The sequence below is a fragment of the Patiria miniata genome, unplaced genomic scaffold, assembly GCF_015706575.1.
Source record: "Patiria miniata isolate m_02_andy unplaced genomic scaffold, ASM1570657v1 HiC_scaffold_18, whole genome shotgun sequence".
Classification (NCBI taxonomy): domain Eukaryota; kingdom Metazoa; phylum Echinodermata; class Asteroidea; order Valvatida; family Asterinidae; genus Patiria; species Patiria miniata.
In genome coordinates this window covers 6,939,260-6,961,216 of record NW_024037056.1, presented here as the reverse complement: position 1 = coordinate 6,961,216, position 21,957 = coordinate 6,939,260, and the positions used below count along the sequence as shown (strand labels likewise).

Sequence of the window (21,957 nt, the reverse complement as noted above, 5' to 3'; positions counted from 1 at the left end):
CATCGACGCAATTTTCCATTCTGAACACTCGCTTTTAGCAGAGCGAGAGGAGCATCATTGTAACTTTCATTTTTACAGTTGAAACTTTCCTAATTTAATTTATTTTTGACTTTTTAGATTGTCTAAAATATATATAATCTTCGAAATTAGTCAAAGTTTGCCGCATTAACGTGGCCATCTTTAAGTATCATTTTGTTGTTTACAATACGGTGTTGCGTTCAACTTCAAATGTAATTTTGCCTGTAATTGACTGTGTATGAAAACCTTTATAACGGAAGACTTTGCCCGGATTGTTTTTCATGCCTGGTTATGAGTATATGAGCTTCCCGTTATAACCATAAATTTGTTGTCGTGATCATTTACAAGTGTCTTTACCATTATGAGTTTGGATGTGTATGAACGTTCTATTCTACTTACTCCAAATCGGTAGTTCCGTAACCATTTTCATACCCCTTATTAGCAAGGTCATATTCGATGGAAAATCTTGACAGAGTTCTGATCAGCCACTACAAGTTCACCGCTTGGGGAAAAGGTAATGCCAAATGGCCACAACAATTTGTTCGCAACACAATCAACATAGACCCCCTGGGAATCATAGTGGTGCACTTCACTGCTCCCTGTGTGTGGACCGCAATGAAAGGTAACGTATATATCGCCTGCATCATCGCAGCACACACCGGCTGGTGTCGCCTCTTTGTCTTCCAGAGAAGTGCGAACAGCAAACACTTCTTTTCCTGTCATTTCTACGCATTGTAATATACTGCTGTCGTACTGTGTGAAAATCAAACGGCCTTTGCTGCTTATGGCAATATCCTCTTGACATATGGAAGCACTGGCGATGTCTCTGATCAGCGATCCGTCCAGATTGTAGAGAGATGTGACCATTCTTTGCCCATTGAACACTACTGCCAAATGTTCATTGTCAACCGTGGCATCGCTTGTGTGGATGTATGGCTCATCCCCAGCATCAGGCTTCGACAAGTTGAACTTCGAATGCAATTGACAGTTTATATCAAAAACTTTAACATGATCTTCACAATTTGCCAAAAGTAGATCCGACGTTACTGAAATACCATACAATGCGTTTAGATCAAATGTGGTTTTGTGCTGTCCTGTAGACGTGAATACAGAAACTTGGTTCTTGTTGCTATCGTCAACAGCAATGTCACCATTGCTGAAACAGCAGACGCTTCTTGCCCAGTTGAATTCTCCATCCCCGTCTCCTTGCTTCCCAAACTCAGTCTTCAACTTCCATTTCTCTTTATGAAGTATTTCACCAAGGTCTTTGTCGAGCACAACGTCTTGACATTTGACTCCGATGAAAGATTCACCGTGTTTTACTCGATCAAATTGTAGATCCTTCTGGAATTCCAGGTTGTGCATCACCTTAGGCTTCAAATTCAAGAGTTCGAAGTCATCAGCTTGTTTCATCAAGTCAGTCACCGCTGCCTCGATCTCCTCTGCTCGCTCCATCTTCTTCTTGTTGTTGGTGTGTACTTTTTCAAACTCTTCATCTCTCTTCTTGCCAATTTTAATGACCTTGTCTCTGAGCAATCGAGACTTGTTCTTGATTTTGGCAATCTCTTCTTCCTCTTTAGCTTGAATCTCGCTGCAGGCCCGGGTCACCATTACTTTCAGTCTGTGTCTGGCGTGCTCAACCGACTCTTCATTAGCTTTGAATTCCTCTTTGCTCTTCTGAAACTTCTGCAAGACATATTTCACTTCTTCAAAGTAGGATCTGACGGCGTCGGCAATTTCACTCAACTGGTGGTCAGCCGATCGGTGATCGATTGTGGCGCATATGCCACACATCAGCATCTTGCACGTCTCGCAGTAAAATTGCATCTTCTGGTCAGCATGCTTCTGACATTTCGGAGAATGCGTCTGGCTGAGATCTGCCGAAGGAACCTCTTTCTGCTCCGGGTGTTCAACTGGTGTGACCCGATGTTTCTGGGTGCGTTTGGATCGTTCATGAGCCGTCTTGCATTGCTGGCACAGATTTTCCACGCAGTCTAGGCATCGCGAGACGGCCTCTAACCCCTCTACGCATTCGTCACATGTTGGTGAAGTCGTTGCTTGCTGCTGGGTCTCCAGCGACCGCTCCTGCTGGTTGATCTCATCCACCAGGGAACTCAAGAAGAAGCAATCGAGTAGACCGGGCAAGCCAGCATCCGGCACCGGGGTTTCCTTCCTACAGACCGGGCATGTGATCTTGCCTATACTCGGCTGCTGTTTGCTCAACATCCCATCCAGACAGTTGAGGCAGAAGGTGTGGAGACAGTCCAGTATCTTGGGATCTTTGTACCGACAGAAGCAGATGGGGCATTCCAGGTGACCCTGGCTGATCTCACCTAACATGGTTTTGGCTGTGGCCTCAGCTGCCTCAGCCATCCTCAGCTGGTTATCTCACAACCAACCTGAAAACAAGCAAGATTGAAAATACAAATATCATTGTATTCGCCCTGTATTTCCAACAATCGGACTTTTTAGTGTTAGATGAGGTTAGTGGTGAACTGCAAATGTTGACTTAAACTTACGTGTTGAGAACTAGAAAGCACCGCATCAATTCAGCCTTTGAGTTGGATTACAGAGGCTCCTTATTCTTTCAATCTGAATGGAGACATAGAATGGAATTGACCGCGTGAAATTGATCTTCTACTAATTCCATTTTGGGCAATAAAAGTAGTTTAACTCATCAATGGTAATTACTTACAGTGGCTAACGTTATATGATTTCGGAATCGGCTGATTGTCACTTGTCAGGTTTATGAACATTGTGATCAACAGCTGTTTACATTATTGAGTCCATGTTCGTACCGCAACATGCAATGTAGATTACACAGACTTCTTAACTGCACATACTTGATCCTTCTATCAATGGAAAATGAAAAGATTTACCGTGCTGGCTGGGGTAATTTTGCTGGGACCTTGGGGTAAGAAAAAGGTCCAGTTATAGAGAAAGGATTGCCATTTTGTTAAAGGCCCATGAAATAATTGTCATACTAAATCACATTTTGTATAGCAAATATGCATTTCTCTGAAATGTATCACAAAATATGAGACATTCTTTTTTGAATAAAACGTTTTGCACAGTGTGCTCAGCTTTTAAAAACATTTCAGATGTTTCATGCTTTTCCTGACAACTGACGGCGCTGTTGCTGCGATGTCACTTTGAACAAACACTTCACATTAGGGTTTTCTCATATTGTAAATTATCCAAAATTATGCTTTATGAAAACATTCGCGCATACATTTGTCCCATTAATTGTTTTACTGTTCTTTACTGAAACAACAATGAACCACTGAAAACAACAACAAAAATAGCCACAGAAAGCCAGTACAATAATGGGGACTTTTTATGCTGGAACAGATATGAAGTTTCTGCCCTGAATGACATAACACAAAAAGACACAATAATGGCAATAAAAATGGCAATATGAAGATTACTAATAAAAGCAAGTGGAAAACAAAGGTACATTTCAAAGATTGCATTGGAAGAAATTCCATTACCTGTACTTGGCCCATTAACGTCGGATCTCTCGTGTTAATCGTCATTGCAAAATTGCTTCTTCAAGGTAAGGTTCTTAGTCTTAGGCCGCTTGTTTTCTCAATGCTACAGCCCCAAAACAATGTTTCCAAACCAGCCTCGCAAAACCTCCGTCATTGGTATTTGGGTCTCCAGTGTGAGCCAGTATGACGTTCAACATAATTTGTCCATGTCATTTTGGCCTTATACAATTGTCTGGTTATTGAGGACATTTTCCTGGTTCTAACTCAACCCTAACGTACATGTACATGTATGTGCCTACCTCTCCGTGATTGACTGAGGTGTATATTCCAGGCACAGGTGGTTGATGACAACACAATCTGAAGCTGTCAGCAAATCAGTTTTGCCAGAGCTCTTCATGTAATCCACAATGGCTACGTATATTGAGAGATATTTTTCTCACTTTTCTCAAATCCGGAAAAACCCAGTGCTATTTTTGCCACAACACAGCAGCGCATCAGGGGTTCAAGGTTGAAAGGTTCAACTTGTATGAAAAGGCATATCACGTGCGTATGGCGTTGTGTAGATAGGAAACTACGGAGTTCCCTACACACCATTGATTCGGTTAATTAACTATTATTTATGCAAAAAATATTGGGATATGCGGGGGAGGGGGCTCTGTGAATGTTTCCTTCAAGGGGATTCTAAATACCGCGTGAATGATGAAAGAACTGAAGGAAGACGGGAGTGTATCCTTAATGTAGGCCAATCCCACTTTCTCAGCGGGCTGGGAATGGACAAATTAAAGGTTAACGCCTCTTCCCTAATACATTTTTAACAAACAAAATGCAAATCAAAAAGTCCAGGTCGAATCCGACACGGGGCGCTTAACAACGCAATATTTAAAGCAACTATTCGTTCTCTTTCGGAAGTACAATATTCTCATTCAATTTATTTCGAGGCACCTTATTCTTCTAATCTTTCTGTGTGAACAAAACCCTCTTTTGTGTCATCCTCATGAAGAATTGTTTTCAATGTAAGAATTATGCTTCGTTCCTATACAAGAGACACAAAAGAGTATTTTGCCCTTTACACAACATTTTATAATGAAGTAGCAATTACAAATGCTTCAGATCCTAAATTAGAAAGACAATTAACAAACATTCATTTCCATAATGATTTTCAGAAATAGTACACTTCACATTGATTCGAATACTTGAAACATATCGTTGTAGAGTCGTAATAATCCCCCTTTTCATATTATTGTGCTAATGGTGCTACGGTTACACGTTGATCTTGAAATGCTTTTTGCTGTAAACAGATAGATTTCACGAATATCTTTACAGAAAACATTGTCGGGATACTCGTTCATGTCTTGTTTGATTGTAATCTTCCCAACATTATAACATGGCCTTTTTCGTCGTGAGATCATTCATAAGATGTCTTGACCACCAAGAATATTGGTAACTATGAACGTTTTGGTCTATGTAAACTTTAGTTAGCACGTTATCAACTAAACTGTTGCAAAAAAAAACGTTTATAATAATTGTTTCACTAGTTTAATTTGTTGTGTATTCCGAGCCAGTTGTGCCCTGACCATTATTCATACGCCTGATTAGCAGGTTAATACCAAATAAAAAAATTTTGGCATGCAAAGAGAAACCCTCAAATCCCGATCAAAATCCCAACCTAGGAAGTCACTTCCTAACCCTAGCAGTAACAACCCCGAACCAAAATTACCCAACAACCACGGCCGAATAAAATGTACATTTAATTTATACACGAATAAGTCTGCTATAAGGACTTGATGTCAGACTGGTTTCTGGCAATAACTGGCAAGTCATTCCATAATTTAGCATCTCTGCAAAACATGTTTTGACCCTTCTTAAGATTTGTGTTAGTCACCTAGATTTTCCCATTAAAATTATCCGTAGTATATTGTGAGGATGATCTATTTATGTATTCAAATGCAGCAAGATAAATACGAGAGAAATTATTACACGTATTACATACCGAAACGGCTGCATGACAATCTCTGTTTTATAAGTCTAATCCTCCCCAGTTTGTCCAGCAAATCATTTGCATGTGTTCTATATGAGGAGCAAAAATAAATATTGCCCTGACTGCTCTGTTTTGTAGTTGCTGAATTTGATTTTGCTGTCCAAAACCACGATGACTCCAAACCTCCATAATCGAAATGCAGTTGAATTAGCGCTTTATATAGAAAAGATTAATCTCATTTTTAAAACACGAGTCAATTCTTTCGCAGTTGTGAATCCCTGCATAAATGCATTGGTCATTAAGATTGTACTCTCTCATTAAGATTGTTTTCTGGAGGCTGTTCATCAAAAACATGATAATAAGCATTTTATACAGCGGTTCCATTGAATTTTAAGGCGGATTTGCCCCCCTGAAACAGTACTTAGATACCGGTATAAGTTGTTAAACCGTTCAACCGCTCTAGAATAAATTTACATTCATTTCAATAACAAAGAAGGAAAAAATATTTCTAAATAGCATATTTACTTTCATATATGGTTAAATAATTGATTATTACATGTACTGTATATCAATATATTGTGAAACCTTAAAATGGTAATGATAAGCAGTAAACTGGTTATTACCGTATCAAAACTGAATCAGTTGGTCGGGGCATAATGTTTAAATAGATTCAGTTAATGACTGACCAACTGATGTAAAACAAAAATATAATTTAATTTATAACATTCGATTAAACTCAAATAAATATTAAAATGGTGGACTCTTCAACCCAGAAACCAAATCAAATGCCCAAAGAGCAGTCTTATTACACTTGCAGACTCGTGAACCCATAAAATAAATGAAGACTTTGTCGAGCACTGGGGTTAGTCTGAATAAAAGATAATAGCTGAAGCTTTAATGAATTTCAATGTATGTTTTTTATATACAAATGACAATAAAATTCTATTCTATTACTTATCAATTTGTCCACATGATCTGTACAGTCTATATGTTTGTATCAAGCCAAACACCCAAGAATTTGGGGAAAATTTACAATTTCTATCACCTATCCGTCTACTTCTATTTTGGGAACCTCGAAATTAGTTAACTAGCTTAATTCTGTCTTGTTCCAACGGTCTTTCTTAGGTCAGGTAAGCTTGTTCTCTTTCAGCCATTCACTGAACTTCAACATGTGAGTCCAGGGCTTAGCCAATTTTAGTATAGTTTTGTGAGGGAAACAATCATCGGCATCATCGGATGTTGAGTCCATTTGGATAATTAGTCCCAAGAAGTTTCATCCACTCTTTCTCCTTGCTCCTACGAACTGAGTCCTCGCAATGACCAAAGGATTCTATGCCCTGTAATTCCATATCAGTAATGGAATGGCCAGGCAGGTTGAAGTGCATACCAACAGAGTTTTTCTTGATGTTGACATCCGATCGATGACCATAGAAACGCTTCCTGAGTGTTTGACCGGTCTGGCCGATATACTGCTTTCCACACACCTTGCAAGTAATGAGGTATATGACACTAGAGGTGGTGCAAGTGATGTGACCAATAGTTTTGTAAGTAGTGCGAGACGAACGGCCAGAAAAGGAGTCGGACTCCTTGATGTGGTTCTTGCAAACCACACATCCAACACTGCAATTAAATGTGCCATGCTGGGTGGGAGGGGATGCATCCAAGGTGGGGACTTCGGCTCGAGCAATCTGGTCTCGTAGATTGCGCGGGCTCCCACTAGCCAGCACTGGGCTTTGAGGTTTGGCATTATCGCAGGTAGCCTGAAAGATCTTGACCGATTGCTTATCAGCCACTACAAGCTCGCCGCGTGGGGAAAAGGCAATGTCAAATGGACACCACAATTCTTTCGCTACACAATGAAGGTAGACCCCATTGGAATCATAGTGGTGCACTTCACCGGTCCCTGCGCCTTTACCACAGTGAAGGGTAGCATAGATGTCGCCTGCAGCGTCACAACATACGCCGACTGGTTTCGCATCCTTTCCGTCCACAGAAGTGCTGACATTGAACAGCTCCGTTCCGTTCAGTTCTACGCATCGCAGTTCCCCTTCGTGATACATTGCGAAAATGAGACATCCTTTGTTGTTTGTGGCAATGTCGATGGGAACCATTTTAGTACATGGAATGACTTTGATCGAAGAATCATCCAGATTGAAGAGAGACGTGACTCCTGTCTTCTTGTCAACCACCGCCACTTGATTGTTATTGTCAGCTGTGATACAGCCGGCCAAAACGCCTTTCGTTTGCTGCGGTGGTTTTAAGTGCCGAATTAACTCAAGCCTAGTCCTATGGCTTGTATCGAAAATGTCTACACGATCTTCAAAATGAGCCAAAAGTCGATCATCGGACATTACAGCAATACCGTACGGTGCGTTCAGATCATGCTGTTCTTTGTATTGTCCAGTAGAAGTAAATACAGACAATCGTTTATTTTTGATATCGTTAACAGCAATGTCGCCATTGCTGAAGCATCCAACGCCCATTGCACAGTTGAAGTTTCCTTGCTCCACTTTCGTAAACATGGTCTTCAACTCCCATTTCTTTTCAAGAAGTATTTCACCGAGATCGTAATTGTTTACTACGTCTTGGCTTTTGAATCCAATGAATGATTTACCGTGGTCCACTTCTTCAAACTGCAGATCCCTCTGGAATTCCAGGTCGTTCATCACATTTGGCCCCAAAAGTTTAGAGTCGTCAGCTTGTTTTATCAACCGAGTCAGCCTTGTCTTTATCTCCTTTGCTCGTTCCATCTTCTCATTATTATTGGTTTGTACTTTAACAAACTCATCCTCTCTCTTTTTGCGAATTTCAGTGACCTTGTCTCTGAGAAGTCGAGCCTTGTTATTGATTTTGGCAATCTCTTCTTCCTCTTTAGCGTGAATCGCACTCCGGGCCCGGGTCACCATTATTTCCAGTCTGTTTCTAACGTTCTTAACCAATTCTTCTTTAGCTTCGAATTCCTGTTTGCTCTTCGAAAACTTCTGCAAGACATGCTTTACTTTTTCTCGCATTGAAGATGCCTCTCCTGGTTGCTGATTGTCTGCCATCTCGGCAAACGCGTCTTTCAGAAATCTGCAGAAGAAACGTCCTTCTGCTGCAGATATTCAACCGGTGTGACCCGATGTGTCTTAGTGCGTCTGTGAGCCACCGTGCACTATTCCTCGCAATCCGATAGAACGATCTTAGAGCGCGGACTCATGCTAAAATCCTATCGGCAGCAGGCATCGCAAAATCCTATCTCGCATTCGTCTCAGGTCGGTGAAGTCGTTGCTTGCTGCTGGGTCTCCAGCGACAGCTCCTGCTGGTTGATCTCATCCACCAGGGAACTCAAGAAGAAGCAATCGAGTAGACCGGGCAAGCCAGCATCTGGCACCGGGGTTTCCTTCCTGCAGACCGGGCATGTGATCTTGCCCGTACTCGGCTGCTGTTTGCTCAACACCTCATCCAGACAGTTGAGGCAGAAGGTGTCCGGCCTGTCCGGTGTCTTGTGATCCTTTTTTGACAAAAGAAAATGCACAGTGTACATTTTTACACAGTTGACAACTGAGGAAAAGTTCCATATTTTGCAAATTTTTTTAACTAAGTTTGATATTTCAAGCGTAAAAGATTGCACGGGCCACTTAATATGAACGCACTTTTCATAGAGTTTTCTCTAAAAAGTGTGAAGCCAAAATTCTGCTTATTTTTGACATTTGTTTTCTCATTGTCTTCCTGATTAACAATGAATCACTGAAAGCAGAAAAACAAAGCAATGCAAGCCCCTACAATCCTTTCGACTTTCCATGCTGAAACAGATTGCTTCTTTGAAATTTCTTTCTGAAATGACATCACAGATTCGTTCGTGAGTATGGCATTTGTAATTATCATAACAAAAACCAAAACGCCCTTAAAATTACAGTATGAAATAATTAATGAAGGGGACTTTATATGATGGAACACAAAGTACATTTCAAGAATTACATTGAAAGAAACCATTACCTGGGTCCTTTAATGTCGGATATCTCATGATAATCGTCATTTCAAAATCATTTCGTCTTTAAGTCTTAATACGTTTGCTTTCTCAACCCCCACCACAATGTAACCAAACCAGCCGTAGTTTGAAAAGCCTGCGTCATTGTATATTTAGGTCTCCAGTATAGAGCTAGAAATTAGTAGGCGGATAGACCTACGTGAAATGTCTTTGTATACCCCCATTTGCAAAGACATATTCCTCTTTCTATTACTCTTCCGTATGATATGCCTACCTTTGCATAATTGACTCAGGTGGTTGTTGAAAACACAGTCTGAATCTGTCAACGAATCATTTTCATCCAGAGCTCTTCATGAAATCCACAATGGCTATGGAATTATTTCTCATTTTTCTCAAACCCGGAAAAACACAGTGCTGTTTTGCCATAACGCAGTACGTAACGCACCATAGAGTTCAAGGTTAAAAATTTTGCCCGTCATCGACGTAAACAAGTACATGTAGATATTGTCCTTGTCTACTGTTTGTTTTGTGTATTTAAAATTTAGCAACTTTAAAATATAAGTGGCCTACGATTACAAGCTTTTCTTCCTAGTATAGGTTCCTGTACAGATCAACCATTTGTCTTTAACCTGTTTTATTCATTTATAATACTTAAATATGTGACATTGTGGAAAATAAATGTACTATGAACACAAAAATATGAACAAAACACTGAATTCTCTGTGTGTTACAAGTTGTTCAAGGTTGATCAACTTGTATGAAAGGGCATAGTCACGTCCGCACCATGTTGTGTAAATGTGAAACTACGGAGTGCACCACCTGCCATTAAAAGTGTAATTAAAATATGTGTACTTAAATCAGGATGGTGATGGAGGGGGACTCTGGGAATGTGTTATTCAAGGGGATTACAGACGCGCAGTATTTTAAGGGGAGGGGCAAATTATTATTCTGAATGTCCGGAACGGTGACCCATGCAGAGGTGGAAGGTTCAAACCGCGTCCAGTCAATTTCTTTGTTCAATTTTTAAACTTATTATCAGGTGCCTAGTCACTTTGCCTTTGTGCGCGCTTACGATCGTACTTTGTTTGTTGATGAAAAAATTCGCTAGTTTAACATAAAACAAATACCATAAAAATACACCTAAGATGGCACGTGAACCTAAATAAAATGCGCATCACATGAGATTGTACAGTCGTTGTTGCATCGGGAAAACTGATTTTGAAAGAAAAATCCAATTTGGCTTTTCAAACAGATTTTACTGTTCAAGGGCCTCCAGCCACCCATAGATACATTGCATCTGACGTAATGTCTTATGGCAGGTCTGTTGCTCTGTGGTATGCTTGATTAGACGCATTGGTGATTCATTACCACTCTGTATAAATGCTCTCAGGTACGAGCGCGCTATGGGCCTAAAGGACCCACATACCTTTTCACTCACTCTTTGTATTCTAGCTTACTTGTATGCAGTTTTTTTATAATGTTGTTTTTTCTTTAAAATAAAAGATAAACATTATTCTGCATTTTTTTTTGTCAATCCTTTCCATCCGTATAGGTCGTCCCTGAAAACGCCACAATGGCCTGTGTATTTTGGAAGATTCTAGACAAGTAAGTACCGGTAGAGTTAGCTTAAATTTGGCTGCATGATTTCAATTAGGCATATTGTATCCGATGCATGAAACGACGTCCTTATGACTGGCCATTCAGTAGTATTCTTTCAGCTCCATGACAAGCTTTTTTAGGACTACGTGTCTGGCTTTGGTTTTCAAAGCGTACACGAATAACTCAGGAAATTTAAGCTTCTATAAAAATCCGGATTCCACACAATTCCCCATGCAATTGAAGAGAGAATTTGAACCCCCCAATTAAATTGCGAGCAAAGTAGCCTGTAATTTTGTTTGTTTGTTTGTTTGTTTGTTTTGTTTTGTTTTGTTGCCCGATTGGCATGAAGAATTGAAAATCAATATTTAAGTCTTGGTATTCTTCAATCGTGGGTATATTTCTGTTTCATTTGTATTATTGATTATTCTGTTTCCAACGAGACCTTTGCGGGGGTGTGGTCCGGTGAGGGATGCAGTGTGACCAATGAGGGCGCCAATTTAACCAATTCAACCACGTGCTCATGTGATCACCTGACCAACTTCGCCGTACTCATGCAGCTGGATACAAATGCGGTAAGTTTAAAAACGAGCTTTTCACGATGTCTAGTATTATGATACTTTCAACTTATTGATCAGATTCATTTTACCCAAAAAGTATCAATCATGTTGGTTATGGAAAGAGTTTGCAAATTATTTTCTATAACAGTTTCAGAGAAAAGTAAACAATTTGGCTTCTGTTGTCTGTTCTACATTGCTGAAGCTGCATTTGCAGTCTTCACTTTTATTTTGTGTATATATGGTGTTTTCTCAAAAAAATACAAATTATAATTTGCTTTCCTCTGTTGTTGAAATCGACCTAAAGCAAAGAATACTAGCTATTGTCTTGGAAATACTTTCTCGTCAGGTAAACCAGTATAGAGCGAGTTGATAGAGTCGGTGTTTTCCATGCATTGGTTTGAACTTGCTAAGTAGAGAATGAGGTGCAAAACGACTGTGATTTCACCACCCGCTTTTGCACTTTTTTTACTCGATTTTCCTCGGGGCTAGGCTTATAATAACAAATGATTTCTAAAGGAGACACTTTCTAGTAAGTTATTTAACACAGTGGAGACTTTGGTCTTTAGGGAGACATAGTGTCTCCCTAACTTGTTGTAATTACCATTTCTGTTAAAAAAAATTGCTGTCGCAAGTTGTTTAAAACAAGTCCTAATGCCGATAATAGTAAAGTAAGACGTTTTGGAAAGTGAAATATTAAAAAATGGGGTTATTGAAAGGGTTTTGTTTGTGCGCATACATGCTTATTGGAATTTCTTACACATTGCATTTATTAAACCGTAAGGTATCTTTTTTCCGGTAATACTTTCGATTATGCAGCAGGGGCTAGCTTTCTTTGCTTACAGGTACAGCCGAACTGACACGCCACAGTCTCTAACGCGCAGATGTCTTTATTTGATAGGTCCCTATACCTAAGGCCGACGAGAAAGCCTTGACTATTCTATCCATCCTCGGAGGCTCTCTCTCCATTCTCTGCTTGACCCTAATGCTGGTCATCTACGCACTCTTTGGGTGAGCAAAGTGATTTTCTTGATAGAACAAAATCAAATCAAAGTTGCAGTCGAGATATTATATCTCTGACGTGGCCGACAGCCAATAAATGTCAGATTTCACCCGGAATCCTGGTCATGCATTTTGACCCAATACTGTTATAGGTCAAAATATTTCCTTTGTTTTGGACAAGATGTTAATTTTGCCGTGATTTCTGGATCAAAATGGTTGGAAAATAAAACCAGAGAAGTGCCAGTTCTACCTGGAAAAGATTAATTTTGACCCTGATCAGTATAAAGGTCACTTAACCCGGGTTCCCGGGGTCGATTTCATGGAGCTGCTAAGCACAGACATTTGCTTAGCATGAAAAGTCATCCTTAGCAAAAACAGGATTACCAACCAATTTCCATGTGATGTATATTGTGATTGGTATTCAGCTGTTGTTTACTGAGCATGAAAATGACATGGAGTTTTGGCTGGTAACCTGCATTTATAAGCCAAGCCTTTTTTGTGCTTAGCAAATTTTTATGCTTAGCAGCTCCATGAATTTGGCCTAGGTCATTTTGGCCCCGAGTGTAATTTGATATTCTGAGTCAAACAAAACTTGGTTTGGATTCCACTCGTTCTTTTTTTTTTTTAATTTGTGAATGGAAAGGATGTACAAGACGGAGCGTGGAATGGTCCATACCAACCTGTGCGTCGCCTTGCTCATATCCCAGCTCGTCTTTCTGACGGGAATCGACGCTGTGTCAGACGTGAGTTTCACTGACAACTAAGTCACAAAACACCATCCTTGATCACAGTGTTAATTTTACATGATTATGGTTTCTGCATTGAACGATGTTTCTGCATTGAACGATTTTTTGTGTATCGTCCATTTGTTCTCAAACTGTCTATTTCTCCTTCAAGAAAGTGTTTTTATTTCTCCTTCAAGAAAGTGTTTTCTACCAAGGCTTCTTTGCAGGGGGTATTAAACTAGTCTTAACTGCTAGGGGATACTAATTATTCAAGCAAGTCATTTCCTGCTGGCTTCGTTCAACTGGATGTTGATAGAGGGCGCGCTGCTCTTTGTCAATCATGCATTATTCATCTCGTGCATTATTCAAGATTGTGTCTCTGCAGACTACAGGCTGCAGGGTTGCCGCGGTCCTGCTGCACTCTTTCCTGCTGACTTTGTACAACTGGATGGTGGTAGAGGGCGGCCTGCTCTTTGTCAATCTCATGCATTATTCATCTCATGCATTATTCATGATTGTGTCTCTGCAGCTCAGACAACAGGCTGCAGAGTTGCCGCGGTCCTGCTGCACTATTTCCTGCTGGCTTCGTTCAGCTGGATGCTGGTAGAGGGCGCCCTGCTCGTTGTCAGTGCCAAGTTTGTGTTTCATCGGCGGCTTAGGCCCTGGAAGCTCATGCTGCCCGGCTGGGGTGAGTGCATATGCGGCGGCAACCTCAGCGCTTCTTGGATTTCATGGTTGCTTGTTGATCGCAGCCTTTGTTCAGAGACCAAATTTTTCAGTCGGAGTTGAAGGAATCAGAATTTTGAGTCAACATCCTATGCCAACTAAAAACGCGTTTTCAAGACATTACATTGCACCGACATCTTCGCAGGACCTTTTGAGATTCATTTCCCCAATTAAATGATAACTTTCAACCCTACATTAACATACGATGAACAACCCAACTGATTTGTCTTTGAAAAATCAAATTACTGCGAGTTTTGGCTCATTCGTGCTGGGCTCAGATCTTACATTTTATGAGCATCCGGTTAAGGTCTTTGAAAAATGTCTGGACTAAATCACTGATTAAATACCACCTTATTTTGTGGGGGTGTGTGGCCTAGTGGTTTGGGTTTGTGACTCAGGATCAGAGGGTCAGGGGTTTGAATCCAGCTGCTGGCCATATGTTGTGTCCTTGGGCAAGCCACGTCAACCCCCTTACCCAGGAGTATAAATGGGTACCGGCATTAGCTGGGGAGTAAGCTACTGCGTTGGACTAGCATAACATCCAGGGGGAGTAGAAATAACCGCAGTCGTTTCATGCGATTGAAACCGGAGATAAACGCCGGCCTGATGGGCCACATTGGCTCGTGACAAACTTTACTCTCTTTTTTACTATTTTGAAGACACTTTAATATTCAATTGATTAAGTGTTTTCTTTTTCTTTTCTCGTCTTCTAGGCGTGCCAGCCGTTGTAGTGGCAATCACTTTCGCTGTAGCTGCGGAGGATTATGGGTCAAAAGAAAAAGTAAATCTCTTAAAGATGAGCCGAGAACAGTCAACACTTAGCGTTTTCAAAAACAACAACACGTTTTCTAATTCTTTCAGATGTTTTTTTCACCCACCAATTTGTTCAACCATTTACAAATCATGCATATTCTCATTTATGATGATGCATATTCATTAAGGTGCTTCCCTCATGTTGTTGTTGTTTTTTCCGAGTTTCACCACGATTTACTTTTTTTTTATTATTGCTCGTTTTTAAAGCAATACAAAAGTTATTGACTTTTAATGAGTCATCGCAAAAAAAAAATCCGCCAACGTTAAGATATGAAAAATTTATACTCTACAGATTTGAGATTGTTTGAGGCCCGCGATAATTGCAGCATATCTTTAATTGTGTTGTCATTGGCGCAAATGAAACTCAAAATAAACACGTATTTTTAGAAGGTCGAAAACATACCAAATAGGAAAAAACAACATTTATTTTACGTTGAAATCTAACATTCAAATCGAAAAAAAATTTGGGAGAGAAAAAAAGTGAATATATTTAATAGCTTGGGTAGAGCAACTGTATAGTTGTAGGTGTACAGTTACGGAGGGTACTTTCGTGAATCCTCAAAGAAAATATTACTGTATCCTTCCTTGCCTTTGCAAATGTTCCACGACAGAATGTGTAATTAAAATGAGGTAAAGACATTCTGTACCCATTTCTTTCAGACAGTTCATCCTCTTAAGAAAACCCCCTTCAGAATAACGATTTCTTTGTCTCGTAGATGCTGGCTAATTGGACAAACAACCTGGGCATTTATTGCCCCAGTCATCTTCGTTGTCGCGGTAAGATGTTTTCAAATTTCAAATTAAAGGAGTACTTTTGATTGTGATTAATCCAACGAGCCCAAATTCTGAACTATTCACGGAAAAGGATAGATGTTTGCCTTTTATGTAAGCCTATGTTGCTGTGTAAATTTCTCGCAAATATGATTCAATAAATATAACATGATTTCGTGTGTTTCCTACAGAATGTAATGTGTCAATTCAATTCAGCTATTCTGTTTCCTATGTTTATTTGAAAAGCGGGTTGAACTTACATGCATAAAACGGGGATTATTTACCGTTTAATACACACAAAGATGATTAGTGAATCCATAATAAATTTTGCTTGATGTCATATTTTAGGTGAACCTGATCTTTTTGATCTTCGTGTTGGAGTCGCTGGTGAAACTCAAGATTGTGAAAAGCAGGACAGAATTCGACAAAATAAGGTGATATATAAAATAACACGTGGACGTCTGTTGCAGTAGACAGAGCAAATTTTATCAGAGAGAGATTAAAAAAATATTTTAAATACATATAAATACCTGTAGCATATATTTAGTATTTTTGACCCCATTTTACTGGTATCATACCATAAGTCAGCGGCTGAACGGGGGGGGGGGGGGGGGGTGTTTCCTACCCCACCCCACAGATCTGCCACTGAAATATCACGTCTGGACATAGCTTGAATTGCTATAAACCCAAACATGCTGAAATCGATTTCTATGGGATGGACTCTACGAAAATTCTCATTTGTACAAATTGCGATACTTCCAAGGGTAACATCTGCTTAGAAATAAGGAAACACGGTTGCGATCATTAAGTTAAAATAAGCTGTTGAACGAGCCAGTTTGACCTTTGACCCCTAGGGTTGTAGTGAGGGCGCTGTTGATCGTCCTGCCGCTCATGGGATACACCTGGCTGTTTGGTCTCGGGGTCAATGCCGCTGATGGCGTCAACCTCATCTTCTACTACTTGTTCGTCATTCTGAACTCATCACAGGTAACTCAACAGTTGATGCAATTTCGCAAGTATAATTAGTGGAAAGATTCCCATATCTGGCCATCACTTAATTGTCATCATGTGCACAAACTCTAGTATTACTGAGATTGGTCTGGAAATTTATTCACAATAAATACCAATATTTTCCTTGCTCATTTTGACCTTTTAGGACATGTTAGCACTTTCTGATGGCTGATAGGTCACTGAAGGGGACAATTAGTGATGGCCAGATATGGAAATCTTTCCTTATTGGTTTCAACCTTCGCAGACAAAACGTATCTACCGACTCATGGGGCAAATTTAAAACCATGTTCTTGAGTGACCCGCGAACACGAGTAGACGCTTGGTACTTCTATTATCACTGAATATAAATAGATACCTTTCCGCTGCAGTTTTGAATTCAAACCGACCATGGCATACAAGCTCGGTGATCGGTCAGTAAGAAAAACGCTGGTATTTGTTGTATTGTTTTGACATTTCAATTTCCGTTTTGTATCTCAAATCTATTTCGATTCTTCGGTGTTAGCCTTTCCCAGTCTGTAAAATACACAATGTCACCTCCTTATTGTGTCACCCTCTAGGGCGTGCTCGTCTTTTTCTTGTACTGTCTGAACACGGAAGAGGTGAGTTCTTACCAATACATCAATAACATAAATAAGATCTGAATCGGTCCCATGAAACCATTATACCAATTGTCAGCATCATGACGTCATCAATTGCTCTTTAGAAAGGCTCTGCGTTCACGTAGTCCAACAAATGTCATATTGAATCCTGACTCTCCGCCATCGTTTGAAGTTAGACCTACACACCTACGTAATGTCTCTAGACATTTGCCCTAGCTAGGTGCATACACACATGATGAGTAATTACCATGTGTCATGTGACGTCATATGAACGGGCAACCGACGGAAAACACAAACACAACCTTTCGCATGTTATTTTACGCGTATAAGCAGTTTATATGTCACCACTTATGTGATTGTTTAAAATACGATGTATGCTGCAAAAAAAATACGCTTCCGGTACCACAAAGGTTTATAATCCGAAACGTGCATACATGCAACATTTTAAGGACAACTTTTCAATTGGTCACTTCTTCTCTTCCAATTACTCTTCACTTGTTTTTCACGCCAACCGACCGTTTCGACCCACGTGCCACGTGCCAAGGTCAAACAAGCATTCGGTCGCTTCCGGCGCCGATTCAAACGCCGTGTCAATCCGCAGATGTCATTTGATCTCATGATGTCGACCTCCTCCAACGGAGTCGAGAAAGACACCGAGAAGGATGCCGACAAGGATGCCAGGAAAAATTGTGCGACCATCGAGTGAAAGAGTTCTTAGAGTTAGTAGATATGTTTTCTCAGGCCTCTCAGAGTTATAGGTATTTGTGTGGTATTTTCTTTTAACACTTTCTCATCTATTTGCATGATATTTGTCTCATTGTGAAGGGCATGTCTGATTTAGTATCTTTGTGGTATTTCACTAATTGGCAATTAGAATAAGTGCATGGTGCGTGGTGTGTAATTCATTAGACATGCCCCTAGTATGCAAGATATTTGCTTCATGCGAGAGGCTCCTCAGTATATTATTATTTGCATGACTTTTGCTTTATGAAACAAACTTCAAAACTTCAACGAAAAATGACAGAAATGTCTTCGAACATTCCACAACCTCTTTAAGAGCGCAATTGGCCTAGTCTTTTTTTTATTGCAGAGTTGGTAAGCAGTTCATTCCCTTCATAAGATATTTCAAATAATCGCTTGTTACATGGCAACGCATGGCGGCCTCGCCCTCCATTTCCTACCAAATGCGGCCACAGCATCAGGGCGCCCCCTAGTGGTGTTGCCCGGCATTAGCGTCCACGCCCGCCAAATTCCAAACCTCGAAGAAGCACGCGGTGGAGTGGAATCGGAAGAGGATCTCCAAGGGCGCCGCGAGATGCAAGATGACATACTAGGACTGGTGGCTCCGTAGAAGCCGTTCTCCAAGGCGTACAGGTCGTAGCCTCCTTTCAACTCGTAGGTGCTGATCAGCCACCAAGTGATGTTGGCCACCAGCAGGAACATGAGAAGCTGCTTGGTACGAGTATGGCGGAAGTCGGCCGGCGGCTTGCGGTGCATGGACTCCAGGATCAGCACGCATTGCAGCACCGTCTGGATGATGTGCGAGAAGTCATCGAAGAAAACCAGACCAGCGTGCAGCTGTCCGAGGGAGGAATTGGCCGCCACGAAGGTGTAGGTGCTCTGTAGCAGGCTGCCGCCCACGCAGATGAGCAGCAGCGCCGCGTCTACCCGATGCACCGGGCCTGAATGATGGTCCTGCTGCCAGCCGCCTTTGTGGATCCCAAAAAAGGCCCCTATACAGGCGATGATGCAGACAAGATTCAGGAAGACCCGGTAGCCACGGTAGGACATGAAGCTCTGGTCTCGCTTCTCGTAGTCTCCCATATAGATGATGTTAAGGATCAGGATGATGACACCACACATGGTACAGAGCACGCAAACCAGCAGACCGCACTCGAAGCTGAAGTTGAACTGACGAAGGGTTGCTCCTTGTGTGGATGGTGCACCCGTCGCCCGATGTTCTGCCACATGATGTAGGCCATGGCACCGGCAATGATGGTGTACTCGATGGTGAAGGAATACAGGAAGACAGAACCCTTTACACAGCACCGCTTAGACCTTCAGCTGTCTTGCCAATGTAGCACGGATCCACAGGGTAGCCATCCGTACCGTTGTAAGAGCTGTTGTCTTTTCTTTTCTTTTCTTTTCTTTTGCAAAGGAAGAAAGAAAAACAAAATAACCATTAAAATTTAAGCAAATTAAGGTTTACTTTTATTGAATAGCATTCGAGTATCAAAACGTTCAAATCTAACTTGTGAAATAACAGTCTTTTTTTTTTTTTGCTTATGGTTTTAAAGAGAGGTAACAAGCGCCCTACTTCTACAGTAATTGCATGTATTATGTTGGTGTCACTTTTCGAATTAAAAGTATTGTGAATATTTAATTGTCAGACTTATATTGTGCAACTTGTCCTTGTATGTATTACGGGTAGCGACCCCCAACTTAAATGCAAAATTGTGTATTAACCCTAAAAGGGCCGGGTTTTTAACCATCTCTCAGCCGGGGGCGGATTCCGCTCCCGCCCCCTTACCCTAAGATCTCGGCCATCGAGTGACGAACAATTTTGAAACTCGATACATGCATAGAGCAACTCTCCATAAACATAATTTTATCCAATAAATTTCATGACAATAGGTCAAAGTGTTTTGAAATTATGGCTAATTAATATATAGACGAATGGCGATACTGCTCTTTGTACACGACGTATATGGGAAAATTCAGTTTTCACGGCGCGTAGCGCCTGAAACTTTTTCGCTGCGCTACAACCCGTGGTCCGATTGTTATGTTTTTGGTATTAAAAGATGCGCAAGGCTCAAGGCAAAAAGTTACAACAGCTCGGTTTGCGTTTTTTCCCCGCTATTGCGGAAAATGTTGAAGGGGGGATTCCGCTCCCGGCCCTTTTAGGGTTAAACTTGCTGTGGCTGTATTTAAGAGGAGAGACCCGCCTGAATGTTTAGATGTATTAGAAGTCCACGAAGTTGGAATTGGGTTAATTTTCAATGGCTTGACTACAGTTCAACACCCTGAAATTAAAATGTATTATGCCCGCCAGGCACGAGAGCTACGTGATGAGCAAAATGTCATTTGACGCCGTTTGCTTAGCTCGTAGCTTACAAAAATATCACCGTGTGCGGTCAACCTGAGCTAAGTGCTGAGCTCAAAAAAATTTATATAATATAAGCACATTCTCTGTTCATGTTTTGCGATTTCTTGTAAAGCCTGCTGGCGATTACCCCCTCTTTAAAAACATGCGACCGACAAACAAGGATAATCTCGCCAATACTCAACCAGTTTATCCTCAAAGCCACCGATCGTATAAATATTTAGCAATGGCGGCATTTAACTAATTATACGTATGCCATTCAGTGATTAACATGTTCTGAGGTTTTGAAATACTTTAACACCATCAGTCGTGGGTATAAAATCCAAAGTTGGCCTTTAAACGGCTGATAAAACGCCAGTTGGTTTTAAACACTTATTCCTGCATCGCGCGGTATAATCGGCGACCGCCAATTTCCATATATGGAGATTGGTTGCACTTCGCACACGAGGCACACACCATAACCATGGCTAGAACAGTGATTTACAACACAGGTAAAAACGTTATACAAAATTGATTAAAATGTGTGGATTTGTTTTACTTATTTTGTATTGTTGACCCAAATGCACTTATGAAAAAGTACGTTTAATACCAACTCGTCGACCAGGCCCCTAGCCAGTTACAATCGTACTTGCTTAAAACCGGCCAAGCACATATTTATTCCCTTATTCGTAAATACCTGATACAGTTTAGCCATTCCTATTGGTCGAGAGCCCGTCACGTGGTTTTTTAAGCGGTTGATAAAACATCAAATGCTTTTAAACACTTGTTGTTGTGTCACATGATTTTAGGATTCCTACGAAATCTGGTCCCTTTTACCATTTCCATTAGATTGGTAGAACTATCACAATCTTCACTTTTGCGCAAAACTACCAATTAGTCCGTATTTCATAGTCCAAGATTCAAACTATAACGGAACCGCCGCGTTTTGCGCTACATCGCGCAGTACACGCCACGCGCCCACCACTAATTCTCATATAAGGACATTTTTTAGTACTACTCGCGCGTGGTATATATACCATAAACAAAGGTATACTGTGAATAATGTGTGACTGTGCACAAAACACGGACGGAGCCAGCTTGGTTTAATAGGGGATAGTTGTACACTATTCTGTTATTAGTGTTAATAACCTTCGGATTTGAACAGCGCCCCCATTGAAAGTACGGTACGAGTCACCCCCACCCCCACACCTCCCCCCACCCCCCTCCACCCCGTAGAGAAAAAAAAACAGCTGTGTACATTTCAGAATGATTTGCTGATGAACCCCACCCCCTCCATGCGAAAAACCCTGGATCCGCCTCTGGGATAACTATTTGCGGTCTAACCCAATCGGTGAAACAACCGTAGCGGTGATGGGGTGATCCGGTAAAATCAGAAAGATGTACGCTTATGTTAAGGGAGGCAATACATGTACGGTATGATAGTGAACATAAGGAAGAGCCCAACTCTTTCATCAAGTAGAGATTGGCCCCTTTTCGGATCTTTTCTACTTGTAATTAATACCGGTGACAGGCACAGGTACCAACTCGGGTGAAGGGTAGTCGTACACAACATGGAGAACATCGTACACAACATGGAGAACAGCATCAGAGGTAAGTA

The 21,957-nt window shown here is 41.0% G+C and overlaps 2 protein-coding genes across 2 annotated transcripts; one reads left to right on the top strand and one right to left on the bottom strand.

The window, feature by feature from the left end:
* Positions 1–410: 410 nt before the first annotated feature.
* On the bottom strand, positions 411–2,406 carry LOC119725139 (tripartite motif-containing protein 2-like; the record flags this gene model as incomplete). The annotated part of the gene is made up of 1 exon (XM_038196501.1): positions 411–2,406. A coding segment is annotated over one exon (1,941 nt), but the record flags the coding sequence as incomplete, so codon positions are not given.
* Positions 2,407–11,030: 8,624 nt separating this feature from the next.
* LOC119725056 (latrophilin-like protein LAT-2) lies at positions 11,031–17,963 on the top strand. The gene is made up of 11 exons (XM_038196420.1): positions 11,031–11,062; positions 11,406–11,628; positions 12,512–12,621; positions 13,256–13,355; positions 13,872–14,025; positions 14,777–14,843; positions 15,593–15,653; positions 15,996–16,081; positions 16,502–16,634; positions 17,216–17,257; positions 17,802–17,963. The coding sequence occupies exons 1-11, from the start codon at positions 11,031–11,033 to the stop codon at positions 17,961–17,963; spliced, it is 1,170 nt and encodes a 389-aa protein (XP_038052348.1).
* Positions 17,964–21,957: the final 3,994 nt, after the last annotated feature.